Source organism: Lissotriton helveticus, chromosome 4_1, assembly GCF_964261635.1.
Source record: "Lissotriton helveticus chromosome 4_1, aLisHel1.1, whole genome shotgun sequence".
Classification (NCBI taxonomy): domain Eukaryota; kingdom Metazoa; phylum Chordata; class Amphibia; order Caudata; family Salamandridae; genus Lissotriton; species Lissotriton helveticus.
Genome location: NC_136063.1, coordinates 2067227937 through 2067243248, shown reverse-complemented (window position 1 = coordinate 2067243248; position 15312 = coordinate 2067227937). Strand labels below are relative to the sequence as shown.

Here is a 15312-nt window from a genome sequence, read left to right as displayed (position 1 = left end):
GCGGTGTTAGGGGAAACCCCTAGATCTGCACTTCAATCTATGGCCCCATCCACTACGTTACTGGTCCCTAGAAAACTAGTACGGAGGATCCCCCCAGTAAACCTCCCACCTGACTGTCAACCTTTTGTTGTTGTCTTGGTTAATGTGCCCCCTCTAAAAGAGGGCCAGTTGGAAAACCACCAATCACTCAAGAACAAGTGTATCCACTGGCTAAAGGCAAATAGGCCAATCCCGCCAGGTGTGGACGGTATTATTCTAGGTGTTCGCAGAGTGGGGTGGGTAGGCCAGGGGAAAAAGACCCAGGAGGGAGATTGTATAATTATAAACTTCCAAGATCCAAGAGTAGTGCCCTCGATTTGTACCCCTAATACATGCATGGGAGCTCCAGGGGTTAAAGTAGTGGATCTCTCTTACTTTTACCCTAGTCAAAGTATTGTCTTAACTGGAGGAAGCTTAACTTCCCCTGCTTCTGCACAAAATTGGTCTGGGGTTACAGGAGGCCCAAGGGAGAATCAACTGCGGCGACTAGAGCCTAACTGACTGGAAGCCGAGAGTAGAGTGGAGCCATCGGGAGTGTCACCCACCCATGCAAGTTGCGCAGGGGGGATGGCAGACCCGCTGACAATTCCCCAAGAACCCGGCATACCTCAGACATACATGAGTAGGACCACCGACAGGGACACTCTTGCGCCTAGCGACGCTTCAGCTGCGACGGACCTAGCCTTTAAGGTTTGCAGTTGGAATGTCGCAGGGATTGCAAGAAAACTGGATATACCGGAATTCATTGCATGTGTTGACGATCACTCCCTGTGTCTCTTCCAAGAGACATGGAGCTTGGTCCCGGCTCATAGGGTGGGTTTTTCCTCCTATTTTTCCCTTGCTCAGGCATCGGCATCAGGGAGAGGGCGACCCTCGGGCGGCCTTCTCATATGGGTTGCAGCCTCTTTAGATTGTAGAGTAGTGGAGTTCCCCACAGGTTGCCCGGACATTCAAAACATTACCCTAATAGATCCAAGGGGAAGAATTGTTTTAAATATATATAACATTTATGCCCGGGGAACCAAGGGTGGGAGGAAGTCTTCTGTAATATCTCTCCTCGAGTCCTTGTTAAAAAACACCCCTCATAAGACGCGTATAATGGTGGCGGGTGACATGAACTGTACGTTCGAGCCCTTGGGCTCGGACGTTGCCGCCGAACAGGATGAGGATGATGTTAGGTTGGGGATTCCGGTTTTGGACATCCCACCGATCAGAAGGTGGACTGAAGTGGCGCTCCAGATATACTCCCTGAGCCTGGAATTTAATCTAAGGGCAGCAAATGGGAGGACAACCTCAGATAGGGGGGGTGCTCACACGTATAATAGGCCAGGACACACTTCTAGGTTGGATTACATCCTAATAGATGTGTGTCTATGGTCTTTTGTAAAGGACATGCAGGTGGCCCATACGACGGAGAGTGATCACAACTCACTCTCCCTGAGTATGGATCAGTGGTGGCGCCCCCTAATGAAGGATAACATTTACCCGGTCGCCGTACCCCCGGATGTGTCCGAAGTCTCCCACTGTGGTAGACGAATAAAATGGGCAAAATTGATTCTCTCTGAGGGAAAGGTAGGGGAAATCCTAACCCTCTTAAATCAAGCGGTAATAGACCTTAGAACCTCTTCAGAGGGGGTGGGCAGAGCGAGTGGACTTTTTCCCTCCTTGGTTGAAGCCTTATCTAGTGTGTTTTCATCCCATCCTATTAACTTGGGCAAAAAAACATTTAGAAAACCTGCTGAGGGTTGGTACACCAAAACATGTAGTTTTAATAAGGCCAAACTAGTTGAGGCAGTTAAACGCAAATCCCGAAGTGAGATACAGGAAACAAGGAAGGCCTATAATAAATCCCTTAAGATTGCTAGGCAGGAGTGGGAAGACAAATTCTGGGAGGACCTACTTCAGGCTAGTAAGGGTAGGGATTCTAGGGCCTTTTGGAATCTCATAGGCACACGGAACAAACCAGATGCATCTGTGAGACCCTGCAATATCCCCCCGCAACATTGGGTAAATCACTTCGGGTCCCTTTACCTCCCCCCAGATGGGGAACTAAATGTTGGGAGGGAACTTAGATTAGCGATTGAACCCCATGCATATGATTTCTTCACTCCCTTAGAGATTGAGGGGGTCATAGGATGGGTGGCGCCTCGCAAGGCACCGGGCCCAGATGGTCTCCCAGGGGATCTTATGAAGGCTTACCCAGTAAAATGGGGTAGGATCATTGCCGCCCTCTTAAATGACATCATGATGGGAGGGGCAGTGCCTGAATCCTGGAAGGGGGCGGTGGTTGTCCCGATTTACAAAAAAGGGTGTAGGGAAACCCCGGGGAACTACCGCCCCATAAGTCTGATAGACTCCACCCAAAAGATAGCTGGTAAAGCTGTCCTTGGAAGGATCTTACATTGGGTGGAGGAAAACAAAATCCTATCGGACTTCCAGGCAGGTTTTCGGGCTGGTATGGGGACTATTGAGCAGGTGTTTCGGTTGGCACTCCTGGGGTGGAAGGTCGTGGATCTGGGCAAGGGCAGTCTTTATTTGGCCTTTATAGACTTGAAGACTGCCTTTGACCTAGTCCCCCGGGAAGAGCTCTGAAGGGTACTTAATGAGTTGGGACTACCTCCTTACATCTTGTCCCTTCTCATTAGCCTCCATGACCATACCTTTGCGCAGGTCCGCTGGGGCAAAGACGGAGAACTCACTGAGAGGATCCCAGTGTCAAGGGGTGTTAGACAGGGATGCGTCTTGGCGCCCACCCTATTCTCACTTTATGTGAATGGGGTGGTAAAACATCTGCAAAAAGAACCAGCCGACGCCCCCTGTCTCGGAGGAGTCCGCATCCCCACATTGCTTTTTGCGGACGACACGCTTCTGATCTCCAAGACCCCCCAAGGCCTGCAGAAATTGCTAACGCGTTTTCAGGAGTTTTGCGCTGCTAAAGGCTTAATTATAAACGTGGACAAAACAAAATACCTAGTCCTAAATCCTCCCAGGAAACTTGGCCGCCCACCTACACTCAATTCGGTGGCCTTAGAGAAAGTAGCCGAATTCGATTACCTCGGTATTCGGATTACGGATAGGATGTCCTGGGCAAATCACATTGAGAAAATGGTCCTAAACCACAGAAGAGTAGGAGGAGCACTTGTGAGGGAGTTTTGGGCCTCACCTAGGAGATCGCTTTCCCCAGTAATTGACATCTACAAGGCTAAAGTAGTGACATCAGCCTTGTATGGGGCTGAGCTGTGGGGCCACTGCCGATTGGATGCCCTAGCGACAGCGGAGACCAAACTTCTAAAATCTATTATTTCCGTTCCACTGAGCACGCCATCTGTACCAGTGCTGTTGGACACGGGCTGTAAGAGCATCCAAGATCAGGCTCAGCTTCGCCCTCTCCTACTGTGGACGCGAATTTGGAGGGGTGAGGACTTAAAATCTTACGCCGATGGTTTGGGGGAAATAATGAGTTTGGGGGGTTGGGCCAAGATCAGATGGCTGAGTGAAACCAAGAAGCTCCTGGAGAAGATTGGTCTTGGGGATTGTTGGACTTCACGCACAGCCCCTCCAAAAGAAGTTGTTAAAGCGCTCTTTTGGAAATGGACGGCGGAGCGCTTAATCACAAACTCGAAGCACTGCAAGTCCACGGTCTCTTTTTTACAAACTAAAGATATTGTGGCCTTTGAACCCTATCTGGACCTGATCACACTCCCTTTTGACCGAGCCCTTTATTTTAAATTTAGAGTTGGATCCCTCCCGCTAGGAGCTGTGGTATCAAATTGGACATCAGTGGCCCGTGCCTCCCCGAATTGTGCATGTTGCCCGAACAGGGTTGAGTCTATTGTGCATGTACTATTTGAATGTCCGGACTATGCCAGGCCCCGGAGGTATTGGTTGAAACCCCTCTTCCAAATCTTGGGTACACGTAGCCACCTAGTCGCTTTGCGCATCCTAACCACGGACACTTCCCCCCCCATTGTGTGCGGAATTGCTAAATTTTTAAAACAGTTTTGGCTTATTCGATGTAAGAGATTGTCAGTAGCGGTTTAATTCTTTTTTAGCTAAGTTATTTATGGGCGCTTTATGTCCTTTTATCCTTTTTAAATGAGTTCTTATACTGACTTCTTAAAGCTATGTCTTTTTGTATTTTGTAATGATTGTTTTGTATATGTGCTTATAAGATATCTTGCATATCGAATAAAAGCTTATGACTGACTTAGACACTGTAGGGGTACAGGGGCATGAGCCACTGGCATAGGGCACCCAGCTAGAGGGGTGACTGATCTATGCCAGGGCAGTGAGCTGTAGGCATGGCACTCAGGGATGTGTGCCATGTCGACTCTTCACTTTGTTCTGTACCAAGACACACAGCCTGCAAAGGCATTGTGTGAGTGTCAAGGTACAGGGCCTCTAACAGTGCTGCAGCCCTTAGAGGCCTTCTCTGGTCACAGTGCCATGGGTACCTATGGTACCATTTACCAGGGGCTGACATGTGGTCAGGGATGCCAATTGGGTTTAGGCTTCAATGGAGTTTTAGGGAAGGAACATAGGCCCTGGGTACCTGATTAGCAGGAGCCCAGGGCACACTCAGTCAAAGAGCATCAGCAACTCAGCAAAAAATGGGGGCATACCATGCAAGAAAGAGGGCACTTTCTCACAGTATGGTGACATAATCATTGCTCTTTTAATTAGTACATTGATTTAGCACCTTTTTTCAGGCCACTCCACCAGCACAGTAAGCTCTGTATTGTCTACAAGAAGCATTTTTGAAAACTTGCACATATAGTTTTTGTCTTTTTTTTGTTCCATGTATTCTGGAATGTGTGTAATACATACACCATCTCTACTGATTCATTGACTGGTTTAGTCTGCTATCTCGCTTTGTCCATGAGCTTATCTGTACATTGCTTTTAGAGCAGAAGTTTACACCTGCTGTTTGGGCACCCAATCTGACTAGTTAATTTGGTCTTTTGGAATTATCGTCCTGCATGTAAACTTCCCCTGCTATTAAGACTATTTTGCAGCGTGAATCTTTCTGGATTCACTATGCTGTGAATTATTCCGCGGTCTAGTGGTTGGATCCGGAATCATAGTCTTTTTTTCTGGGTTTTTTTCGTAGCCCAGTTGAGCGTCGACGTCCCACCTTTTGGTGTTCTTCCTGTGACGTCGGCACGCTTCCTGCGGAAGCTCCCACCTTTGGGTGCCATCTTCAGATTCTTTTTTCCACCGTTGGGTCTGGATCGTCACCGCGAGGTTCCAGAGTTTTTGGAGAAAAGAAGAGGAAGAAGACACGAAACCCATGAAAAAGATTTGGAGAATACTTCTCCAAGCAAGACCACTGAACCGGGACGACGAAGAGTAAGGAGATCATCGAAAACGTTGACGTCCAACAGAGAATGCGCACACAGTGGGCCCCCTGAGCGCAGAAATGGACAAAACACCTTTCAAATTCTGCCGCAATTGCCACCACAAGTAAGTGCAGAAGGACCAGCATCCGGTATGCAACCTCTGCCTGCCGGTCGCCCACGAAAGCAAGGATTGCAACGCCTGCTCTGTTTTTACCCCGAAGACGGTCTGGTTGAGAGAGAGGCAGAGGAGAGCAAACTACAACATGCAAGGCCAAGGTCAACCTACATCGCTCCGGCACTTGTGCCTCTCCAGTGGAGAAGAGGGCAACATCGCCGAGGAACCAGATGACTACACGGTCATAGAGACCGATGCGAAAACAACAAAGGGGGTAATAGAGACATCGACCCGACAGACTCTCGAAAATCAGAGTCAGACTCTCAACAACAGAGTCGAAGTCCTCGAAAGGAGCACTGGTGCCGAAACAATCGACGGCCGCAGCTGCATCCAGGGACAAACAGCCCAGCGGATCCTTCGAAAAGGACTCCCAGTCGGCGAAATCCCAAGATAAGCCTAGGTCGTCGCAGCACGTCCCTGAAAAAGCGTGCTCTGCGCCGAAGGAAAAATACCCAAAGGCAACTTCGACATCGAAGAGATCTTCCGAAACCCTCGATGCCAAACAGGCTGCCGAGATGGACAACATCCTGCAAAGGAAAAGGGAGTTCGAACGAATGAAAAGGTTCGCCATCCCGTAGAAGCAGACGACCATCGTAGAGGATGAAGAGGAGTTTGACGCCAAAGAGCCGCCGAAAACTCCGGAGCCCCAAGAACACCAAGAGGAAGAGGGCCTATACTATTACGAGGGAGAAGGCGAGAAAGACCGGCAAACAAGCTTGGGCTCGGCATCCTTGGTGGTGCTCGACCTGGATTAGCAGGACCTCGACGCCGATAGCCCGGATGAGGCCTTAGATATGTATCCTTCGAGGCCTTCGCCGCCAGATGACATTGGCATCTACAATATGGTCATCAGGAACGCGGCAACAGCATATGGGGTAAAACTGGAGGAAGAAAAACCAAAAGTCTGCTTCCTCTTGGAGACACTGCTTCCAACACAAACTAGGAGTTAATTCCTCCCCATGCTCCCAAGTGTCCTGGACCAGGGAAGGGAAGCATTCAAGGAGCCTGCAAACCGCAGGTCTGTCACACCTAGGACAAAGAAGAAGTACAAACACTCCTCTAAGGATCCACCATACATACAAGGATCCGTACCGGCTGACTCCTTCATTGCAGCAACAGCCAGAAAGAGGGCAAATGTTCCCACAAACTCGGGCTCACCACCAGACAAGGAGAGTAAGAGGCTAGACTTCACTGGAAGGAAGATAGAGAGTAATGCAGCTGTCCACTGGCGCATTGCCAACTCTAATGCCATACTCAACAGGCATACGTACCAGCATTGGGAGGAGGTCGGACAGCTACTCAAACACCTCCCTGAGCACTACCAACAGAGAGCATCGCACCTGGTGGAGGAAGGCAAGAACATAGCAAACTCATGCCTAAAATCAGCCCTAATGCGGCAGACACATCCAGCAGACTCCTGATCATTGTGGTCACAGAAAGAAGACATGCTTGGCTGAGAATCTCAGGTTTCAAACTTGAAGTCCAGAACAACATTCTGAACACTCCCTTCAATGGAGAAACACTGTTCAGAGCACCAGTGGATGAGAAACAGACGCAACTCAAAAAGGAAAATGAAACGGACACGGAGACCAAACGGAAGGGGGGGGGAAACCAGCCAGGAACATCACATCAGACATTCCAGCAGAACTACCAGGGCAACAACCAAGCGCAGCAGGGCCAGCAGCAGCAAAACTGGCAATACCAGCCCAGGGGTCAGTCCTTTCGCGGGAAATCGAATGGACGAGGACAAACAAGAAGAGGGGGCCAGCAACCCACCTCAAAGTGAATCCGCTCCACCAAACGTGCCCACCCACAGAACACCTCGAAGGGCGGGGGCACAACTAAATAAGCAAAAAAGCATTACACGAACTAAGATCAGGGATCAATAAACATGTAACACCAGTAGAAGGCAGACTAAAACACTTCTTCCAGGAGTGAAGAAAATAACAGACAAATTTATACTGAACACCATACAGCTCGGATATTGCATAGAACTGGAAAAGAAGCCTCCAAACAGGAAACCAAAAAGAAAGGCGCACGCCGCAAGAAAACTAGCACTACTCCTAGAGGAAGCACAAGAACTTCTCCACAAGGAGGCGATAGAAACAGTACCATTCAAAGAAAGAAACAAGGGAGTGTACTCTAACTACTTCCTCGTGCCAAAAGTGGACGAAACATTAAGACCCATCCTGGATCTACAGTTCCTAAACCAGTACATAAAAACTCAACAATTCAAAATTACATCCCTACAAGAAGTCATCCCTCCGATAAGGGACGGAGATTTTATGTCTACCATAGACCTCAAAGATGCCTACCTACACATTCCCATGAACAGACAACACAAACATCTACTGAGATTTGCCATGGGAAGATCTGGTGGTTGTAACGCATGCAGTACAAGAGGAGATAGCGTGGTGGAACAAGGAGAACATTACAAAGGGGAAGCCTTTAACACCACCAAACCCAACAATGACCATCACCACAGATGCATCCCATAGGGGATGGGGAGCACACTTGAACCAGCTCAAGGCGCAGGGTCTGTGGACTCCAGCAGATGCGATCAAGCACATCAACTACCTAGAACTAAAGACTCTGTTCCTTGTCCTAAAAGCCTTCCAGAAACAACTGTAAAAGCAGAGAGTGTTGATACAAACCGACAACAAGACAACAATGTTCTACATTAACAAACAGGGAGGAACATAATCAGTCACACTATCCAACCTAGCGCAGGAGATATGGAGATGGGCCATCCCACTACAAATAGACCTCCTGGCTATACACCTACCAGAAAAGGACAACGTGGAGGCAGACAAGCTCAGAAGGCAAACATCAGCGTCCCACGAGTGGGAGCTCAATGCACAAGAAACGCAAAAGCTATTCATGAAATGGGGGACACCAGAAATAGACCTATTTGCAACACACCACAATGCAAAAGGCCAATACTCCGCAACCAGGGGAACAATCCCAGGGTAATGCCCTATGGATAAGCTGGCCCAAAACATTTGCCAACGCTTTTCCCCCGATACCACTGATACACAGGGTACTCCGCAAATGCAGAACCAGCAACGTGACCCTGATTCTGGTGGCACCACAGTGGGCCAGGCAGTCCTGGTTCTCACAAATAGTGGAGATGGCGCAGGGACCACCTCACAAGTTCGCAAAAAGAAGACTTGCTCACAATGCAAAACGGGGAGGTACTTCAGCCAGAGAACCTCTGCCTAGCGGCATGGCTCCTGAAAATGTAGAATTTGCACACCTGAAACTCCCAGAGAGCACACTGCGGGTGCTACGGGAGGCGAGGAGACCTGCCACATGGAGGTGCTATGTGGCGAAATGGAAAAGACTCACGCAATGGTGCATCAGGAAAAAGCTACACAAGAAAATGACCAAGGAATCAACCGTGCTAAAATATTTAACACACCTGCTAAAAGCTAACCTAAGCTCTACCTCACTGAGAGTACACCTAGCAGCGATATCAGCCTACACAAGAGGAGAGACTGGAAACAGCTTCTTTAGATCCGAAGTGGTAAAGCGATTCCTGGAAGGGGGTAAAAGGATCGCCCCACCAAAGAGGATACCGCCACCGGCATGGAACCTTAATTTAGTCCTAACAGAGCTTATGAAGGCGCCTTTTGAACCTATCCATAAGGCCTCACTACAAATCCTCACAATGAAGACAGCCTTTCTAATGGCAATCACCTCGCTACGCAGGGTAAGCGAGATGCAAGCTCTAACACTACAATAACCCTACATTCAAATACACAATGACTGGGTGGTAATGAGAACGGACCCACACTTTATGCCAAAGGTGGTGTCAAGGTTTCACATAAACCAAACAATACAGATACCAAGCTCACGCACAGAGAGGGCACTGCACACACTGGACGCTAGAAGGGCAGTAATGTATTACATTGAAAGAACTAAAGAGCACAGGAAAACAAAGCTATTATTTGTATCCTTCGCAAGCAGTTTCATGGGAAGACCAGTAACAAAGGGAACCATCGCACGATGGATCGCACAAACTATACAATTCTGCCACAAGCAGGCAGGGCAAGAACTACTAGGAGGGGCACAAGCCCACTCAACTAGGAAAACGGAGCAACAGTAGCCTTCCTAGATAACACACCGATTCAAGACACATGCCTGGCGGCAACATGGGCTTCATTGCACACGTTCATTAAGTACTACTGCGTGGATATACAAATGAACAAGGAAGCAAAAGTAGGACAAAGTGCTTCAACTTATATTCAACAACCAACGCTCATCTTCCACTCAGCCGCCACAAACATAACAAACCGCTACAAAGTCTATGCACCGCATAGTAAATCCAGAAAGATTCACGCTGCAAAACGAATAGTTTCTTACCTATCGGTGTTTTGCAGCTTGAAGATCTTTCTGGATTCACTAGCAAATCCACCCACCTCCGCCAGAAAGATGAGACAGGAGGAGAAAAGGGGATACGAAGACAATATACAGTCAAACTCTTAAGAGATACACATCTGGAGTTCCTTGAAAAAGAAGAACCTGAAATGATTGGAAAAGGATGAATAACAATGACACAAAAACAAGAAATAAAGAATCCGAAGATACCGCCCAAATGTGAGAGCTTCCGCAGGAAGCGTGCCAATGTCACAGGAAGGACACCAAAAGGTAGGACGTCGACACCCACCTGGGCTACAAAAAAAAAAAGAAAAAGAAAAAAAGACTACGATTCCGGACCCAACTACTAGACAGCGTAATAATGCACAGCATAGTGAACCCAGAAAAATCTTCAAGCTGCAAAACACTGACAGGTAAGAAACTATTCATTTTACCATTTTTGTGTCCCGTCTTTTAATCAGTAAAAGTTTGTTTGGTGTCCTGTTATCTTGTTTTTCAAGTCAAGTATTTCACCTTAGTCTTAAAATACTAAAAATGTGTTCTCTTGGATGAATTGCTACATCATTGGGCTGACATTTCTTTGCGTATTTTTAGGGGAACGGCTATGAAGTCTTGGTTGGAGTTGTGTGGTACTAAACATACCTACTCCCCGACTTGCTGGAATACTAGAGAGTTTACTTGAGCTTCACTTACGACATTGCTCTCCCACTATAATTATGTTTGTGTATGCTCATGTGCACAAGCTTATGTGTAAATATGTTTGTGTATGCTCATGTGCACAAGCTTATGTGTAAATAGGTATTGAAGGAAGATTTTATTTTTCACGTAATCGATTAGTGTTTCTTTAATGCTCATTATTTGCGGTTTGGGGTGTGGGCATCTCCGTAGTAACTAATATTTTTCCCCTTCAGTGACGGTTTACCTACTAAACCGTTTGTTTTTCATTTAGGAACCTAATGGAGAGACTCCTTCCTCATTGTATAGAGTTGCAGCAGTACTTCTCCAACATAATCTTATAGCTTTAGATGACCTTTACACACATGTAAGTAATCTTTTTGCACTCAATACTTACTAATTGAGTTTCTTATTGTATGGCTGTTTAATATTTGGTGTTAATAAAATCTCTTTCCCCTGAAATCTGAGCGTGTTCAATCAGTGCTTTGCATATAGTGTTGTTATAGTGAGCCTAAAGCTGAATATTGTCTTTTTTCTAAACTATGTGAATTTAATCTGGTCTTAATCCCAGATTTATGTTAAGGTTGCATTCTTTTGTTGGATGTTAAGTTTTGTTTTCCTGTGATCAATAGGGATTTTTTTAAACCTTGGTTTTTTCCCCTTTAGTTTCAGAGATTGTAATTACTGTGTGCCCACTCACCCTTTTAGGCACCCCACAACTCAAAAAATATGGTTGTTAGAATGTTTGCTAACAACTGCCTAAAGGATGGCGCAATTGAAGGGCAGTGATTAATTGTTTTGTTGTAAAATAATCCTTTGGTTCGAGGCATGTGGGCTGCTAAATTCATATCTTTTGCATTAGATCGCCGCCTAGTGTTGGGTCCGGATGATCGCACATTGTTGTCCTGGAAGAGTCTTCGAAGTATCCTGAGATAGGTGGCTCCTCCCCTGGACTACAGTGCGCATGGGCATCGGCTCCATCCCCAGATTGTTTTTTTCCGCCATTGGGTTCGGATGCGGTCTCGACGTCTCTCTGTCGGAACCGAGAAACTAGCTTTTTACGGGCCAAAAGGCCTTATATTCCTTGCGTCGGTATTGTTTGCGCACGGTCTCGAGTTCTTCCGTCTCTTTGAGTCGGAATCAGCGGAGTCGTTTCACTCTTCGGACATCGAGGCCTTCTCATCGCAACGCGACTGCAACTTTTCAGCATGGAGCGGAGTCCGTTTAAAAACTGTCCGCTCTGTGGGTCCAAATACCCACATATCGACGTGCACCCGGTCTGTAACAAATGCCTTTCACCAGACCATAACGAAGACAACTGCATGGCCTGCGCCAGATTCAGGTCAAAGAAGACACTCAAGCTTCGGCGCAGTGCGCCTTGAGGCCAGACAAGCGGCCCCGGATCCAGAAAACATCTTCTGCGACCAAGAAGAGGAGGACCAGAGCCATCATCTTCAAATCTCCCCGCCCGAGACGGAAGTCGAGGCAGATCCGGTAGACGACGACGGAGTCGTGGGTCAAGGCCTTGAATACGTCGACGAGGTAGGGGACGTCGAAGAGGTTTATGGGGCCGCGGAAGATAGCTCAGGGGATGAGCTATGCCCCGAAGGTTACGAGGATCAGGCTCGGGTCACGAGATCGCCAGTCGGCCTTACCCACGACCCCGTACCGCAAGCCACGGCCCCGCCTTCAGGCCCGGCCACGGACATACTTGCTGCGCACACCGTATCGAAACCGAAACTGAAACCTACGGTATCGACTACACCTAAAATGGCCGACCCGAAACCGAAACTTATGGATTCGAGCGTCCCTAAAATGGCGGCTGTCCAACCCAAAACACCTAAACCCGCTGCTTCATCGACTCCGTCGGCCACCGGTCCACAAAAGTCGAAGAAATCTGTCGATTCCACAGTGTCGAAATCGGCGCCAGAGGAGGTTTCCTCTAAAAAGGGAGTTCGGCACGGGTCGACCGCTGCGACGCCGTCAAAGCCCGCTAAAGCCAGCGACACGGCTCCAGTTCCGACTGGGACTTCGTTAGTCGGACGCGTGGTGGAGACGGAGCCGGCGAAATCACACGGATCGAAAGCTGGAACATCTATGCATCGGTCCAAGGACTCTGGGTCGGCGGCTGCGGCATCATCGTCCAAGACTCAGAAGGGCCAACAGGACGTCGGATCCGAGGGCAAGGTCAAGACCTCCTCGTCGGCGCCAAAGGCCGCTGTAAGTGACGCGTCCCTCATCGCCTCTTCACTAGAGAGAATCAGGGAGAAGGCCTCTGCTACGTCGGCTCCGATGCCGTCGCCACAGAAGCCGATGAACATTCCGGCAAAGCCTGCGAGTAAACTTCTCTTCCTTCTGCCGCCAAAAGAGGCGCCGAAGGCCTTTTCAACAAAATCGACGCCAAAGAAGTCGGATTCTTCAACGTCGGGAGCACTTTCAGGTCGACTACTCGACTCAGAGGAGGATTCTGAGCGTTTTATCGACGCAGACACGGGCAAATTGACCCTTTACAAGAGGAGGATCACTTCACAGCCAGTGGACTCCTATGTTATCCCCCTGAAGAAGAAAAGGCTTACTCAGGACGCTTCAACACTGATGGAACCTGTCCAGCCTCCTCCTAGAAGGAGCCCAACTCCTTCCCCAGAACACTCTGAGGGTAAGGGATATGGTGAAGATGACCAATACACTTTGCCCATCAATGAACCCGATGCACAGCAAGATTCATATGATGACATGGGTGACCAAGGCACCCAAACTGTGGGGCAAGACCCACAGCCTTTCAGTGCACGTGCATCCCCAACAGAAGATTCTGCAGGTTTTCATGCACTCATTGAAAGGGCAGCTGCTAATCATGATGTGGACATGCATGCTGACCCAGTAGAAGAAGACTTTATATTTGACACTTTTTCAGTCTCTGAAAGGACAGTAAAGACACTGCCTATGCTCAAAGGGGTCCTCAAGCATGCTGCGGACATCTTTAAAGAACCTACCAGGGCGAGGGTGGTCAATCCACGTATCGAAAAGAAGTACAGACCAGCACCTGCAGACCCTGAATACATTCGGGGACAGTTGCCGCTTGACTCCCTTGTGGTCGCAAATGCCCGCAAAAGGGCCAACTCCCAAACAACGGGTGAAGCTCCTCCCCCGGATAAGGAGTCAAAAGTGCTAGAGGCAGGGGGCAAAAGGGTAGCTGCGCAGGCTGCCAATTTCTGGCGTATTGCAAATACTCAGGCACTCTTGGCACGTTATGATAGGGCGCATTACGACACCCTTGAGCAAGTTTTACAACACCTGCCTCCGCAGTTTCAAGAGGGTACCAAACTGCTTATAGAGGAGGGCAAACTAATCTCCAATGCAGCCATAAAGTGTGCACTTGATGCAGCAGACACAGCAGCTAGGGCTATTAACACTAGCGTCATGCTGAGACGACAGGCGTGGCTCCGCATATCGGGGTTTAAACCGGACATTCAAACAACCATACTCAATCAGCCCGTCAATCCTGATAGACTGTTTGGTCCTGATGTTGACACCACCCTGGAAAAGATTAAAAAAGACAACGAAACTGCTAAGTCTATGGGGGCCCTACAATCACAACAGTTCCGTGGCAACAATTTTCGTCGCTCAGGTGCACGTGGAGCCACCAGAGGACAGATGGGTCAACAATCACAATTCTCTAAAGGTGGAGCGCAATCCTCGTACCCCAAGCAGAACAAAGGGGGTTACCGAGGAAACAGCACCAGAGGACGTGGCAGAGGAAACAACAACTCCCGCTCCTCTGCCCCAAACAAACAGTGACTCTCTGTCACTGCCCCCCGACCATTTAACACCTGTCGGGGGGAGACTACAGCAGTTCCTGCCCGTCTGGAGAAACATCACCACAGACAGGTGGGTGCTACAACTTGTCCAGTACGGTTATTGTCTAGAGTTAAAGTCCACTCCACCCAACATTCCACCAAGGCAACGGCCTATGTCCGCAGAGCATTTGCACTTATTGCAGCAGGAAGTAGTGGCGATGCTGCAAAAAGGCGCAATCGAGCTCGTGCCGGTGGAGGAGGAGGGCACAGGGGTGTACTCCCTGTACTTCCTTATTCCAAAGAAGGACGGATCTCTCAGACCCATTCTAGACCTGCGTCCCCTCAACCTGTATATACTCTCGGAACATTTCCATATGCTTACATTGCAACAAATTCTTCCCTTGTTAAACCAAGGGGACTTCTTAGCAACCTTAGACCTCAAGGATGCTTATTTCCACATTCCACTACACCCGTCCCACAGAAAATACCTCGGGTTCCTTATCCAAGGCAAGCATTATCAGTTCAAGGTCCTACCCTTCGGAGTGACCACAGCCCCGAGAGTGTTCACCAAGTGTCTGGCGACAGTAGCGGCGCACCTCAGGAGGCAGAACATCCATGTCTACCCCTACCTAGACGACTGGCTCGTTCAAGCCAAGTCGGAACAACAGTGCGCCGCGGACATGTCGACTACCATTCACCTCCTTCACGATCTGGGCTTCTCGTTGAACTACCCAAAGTCGCATCTTCAGCCGGCGCATGTCCGGCAATTTCTAGGTGCGACAATCAATACCCTGACGGCCATGGCTCAGCCAAACCAAGTCAGGATAGACAGCATGCAGGCGCTTATCCAAAAGTTCAGACCACAACACTCGCTTCCAGCGAGAGTGTTCATGCAGTTGATTGGCATGAT

General features: G+C 48.7%; 1 protein-coding gene across 2 annotated transcripts in view; it reads left to right on the top strand.

The window, feature by feature from the left end:
• The window catches only part of THOC2 (THO complex subunit 2), a 1495542-nt gene that overhangs the window by 167948 nt on the left and 1312282 nt on the right, over positions 1 to 15312 (top strand). For both annotated transcript variants that reach the window (XM_078688746.1, XM_078688744.1), the window contains exon 9: positions 10883 to 10975. In XM_078688746.1, the coding sequence (XP_078544872.1) occupies positions 10883 to 10975 (93 nt within the window). The remainder of the gene's footprint in view (positions 1 to 10882; positions 10976 to 15312) is intronic.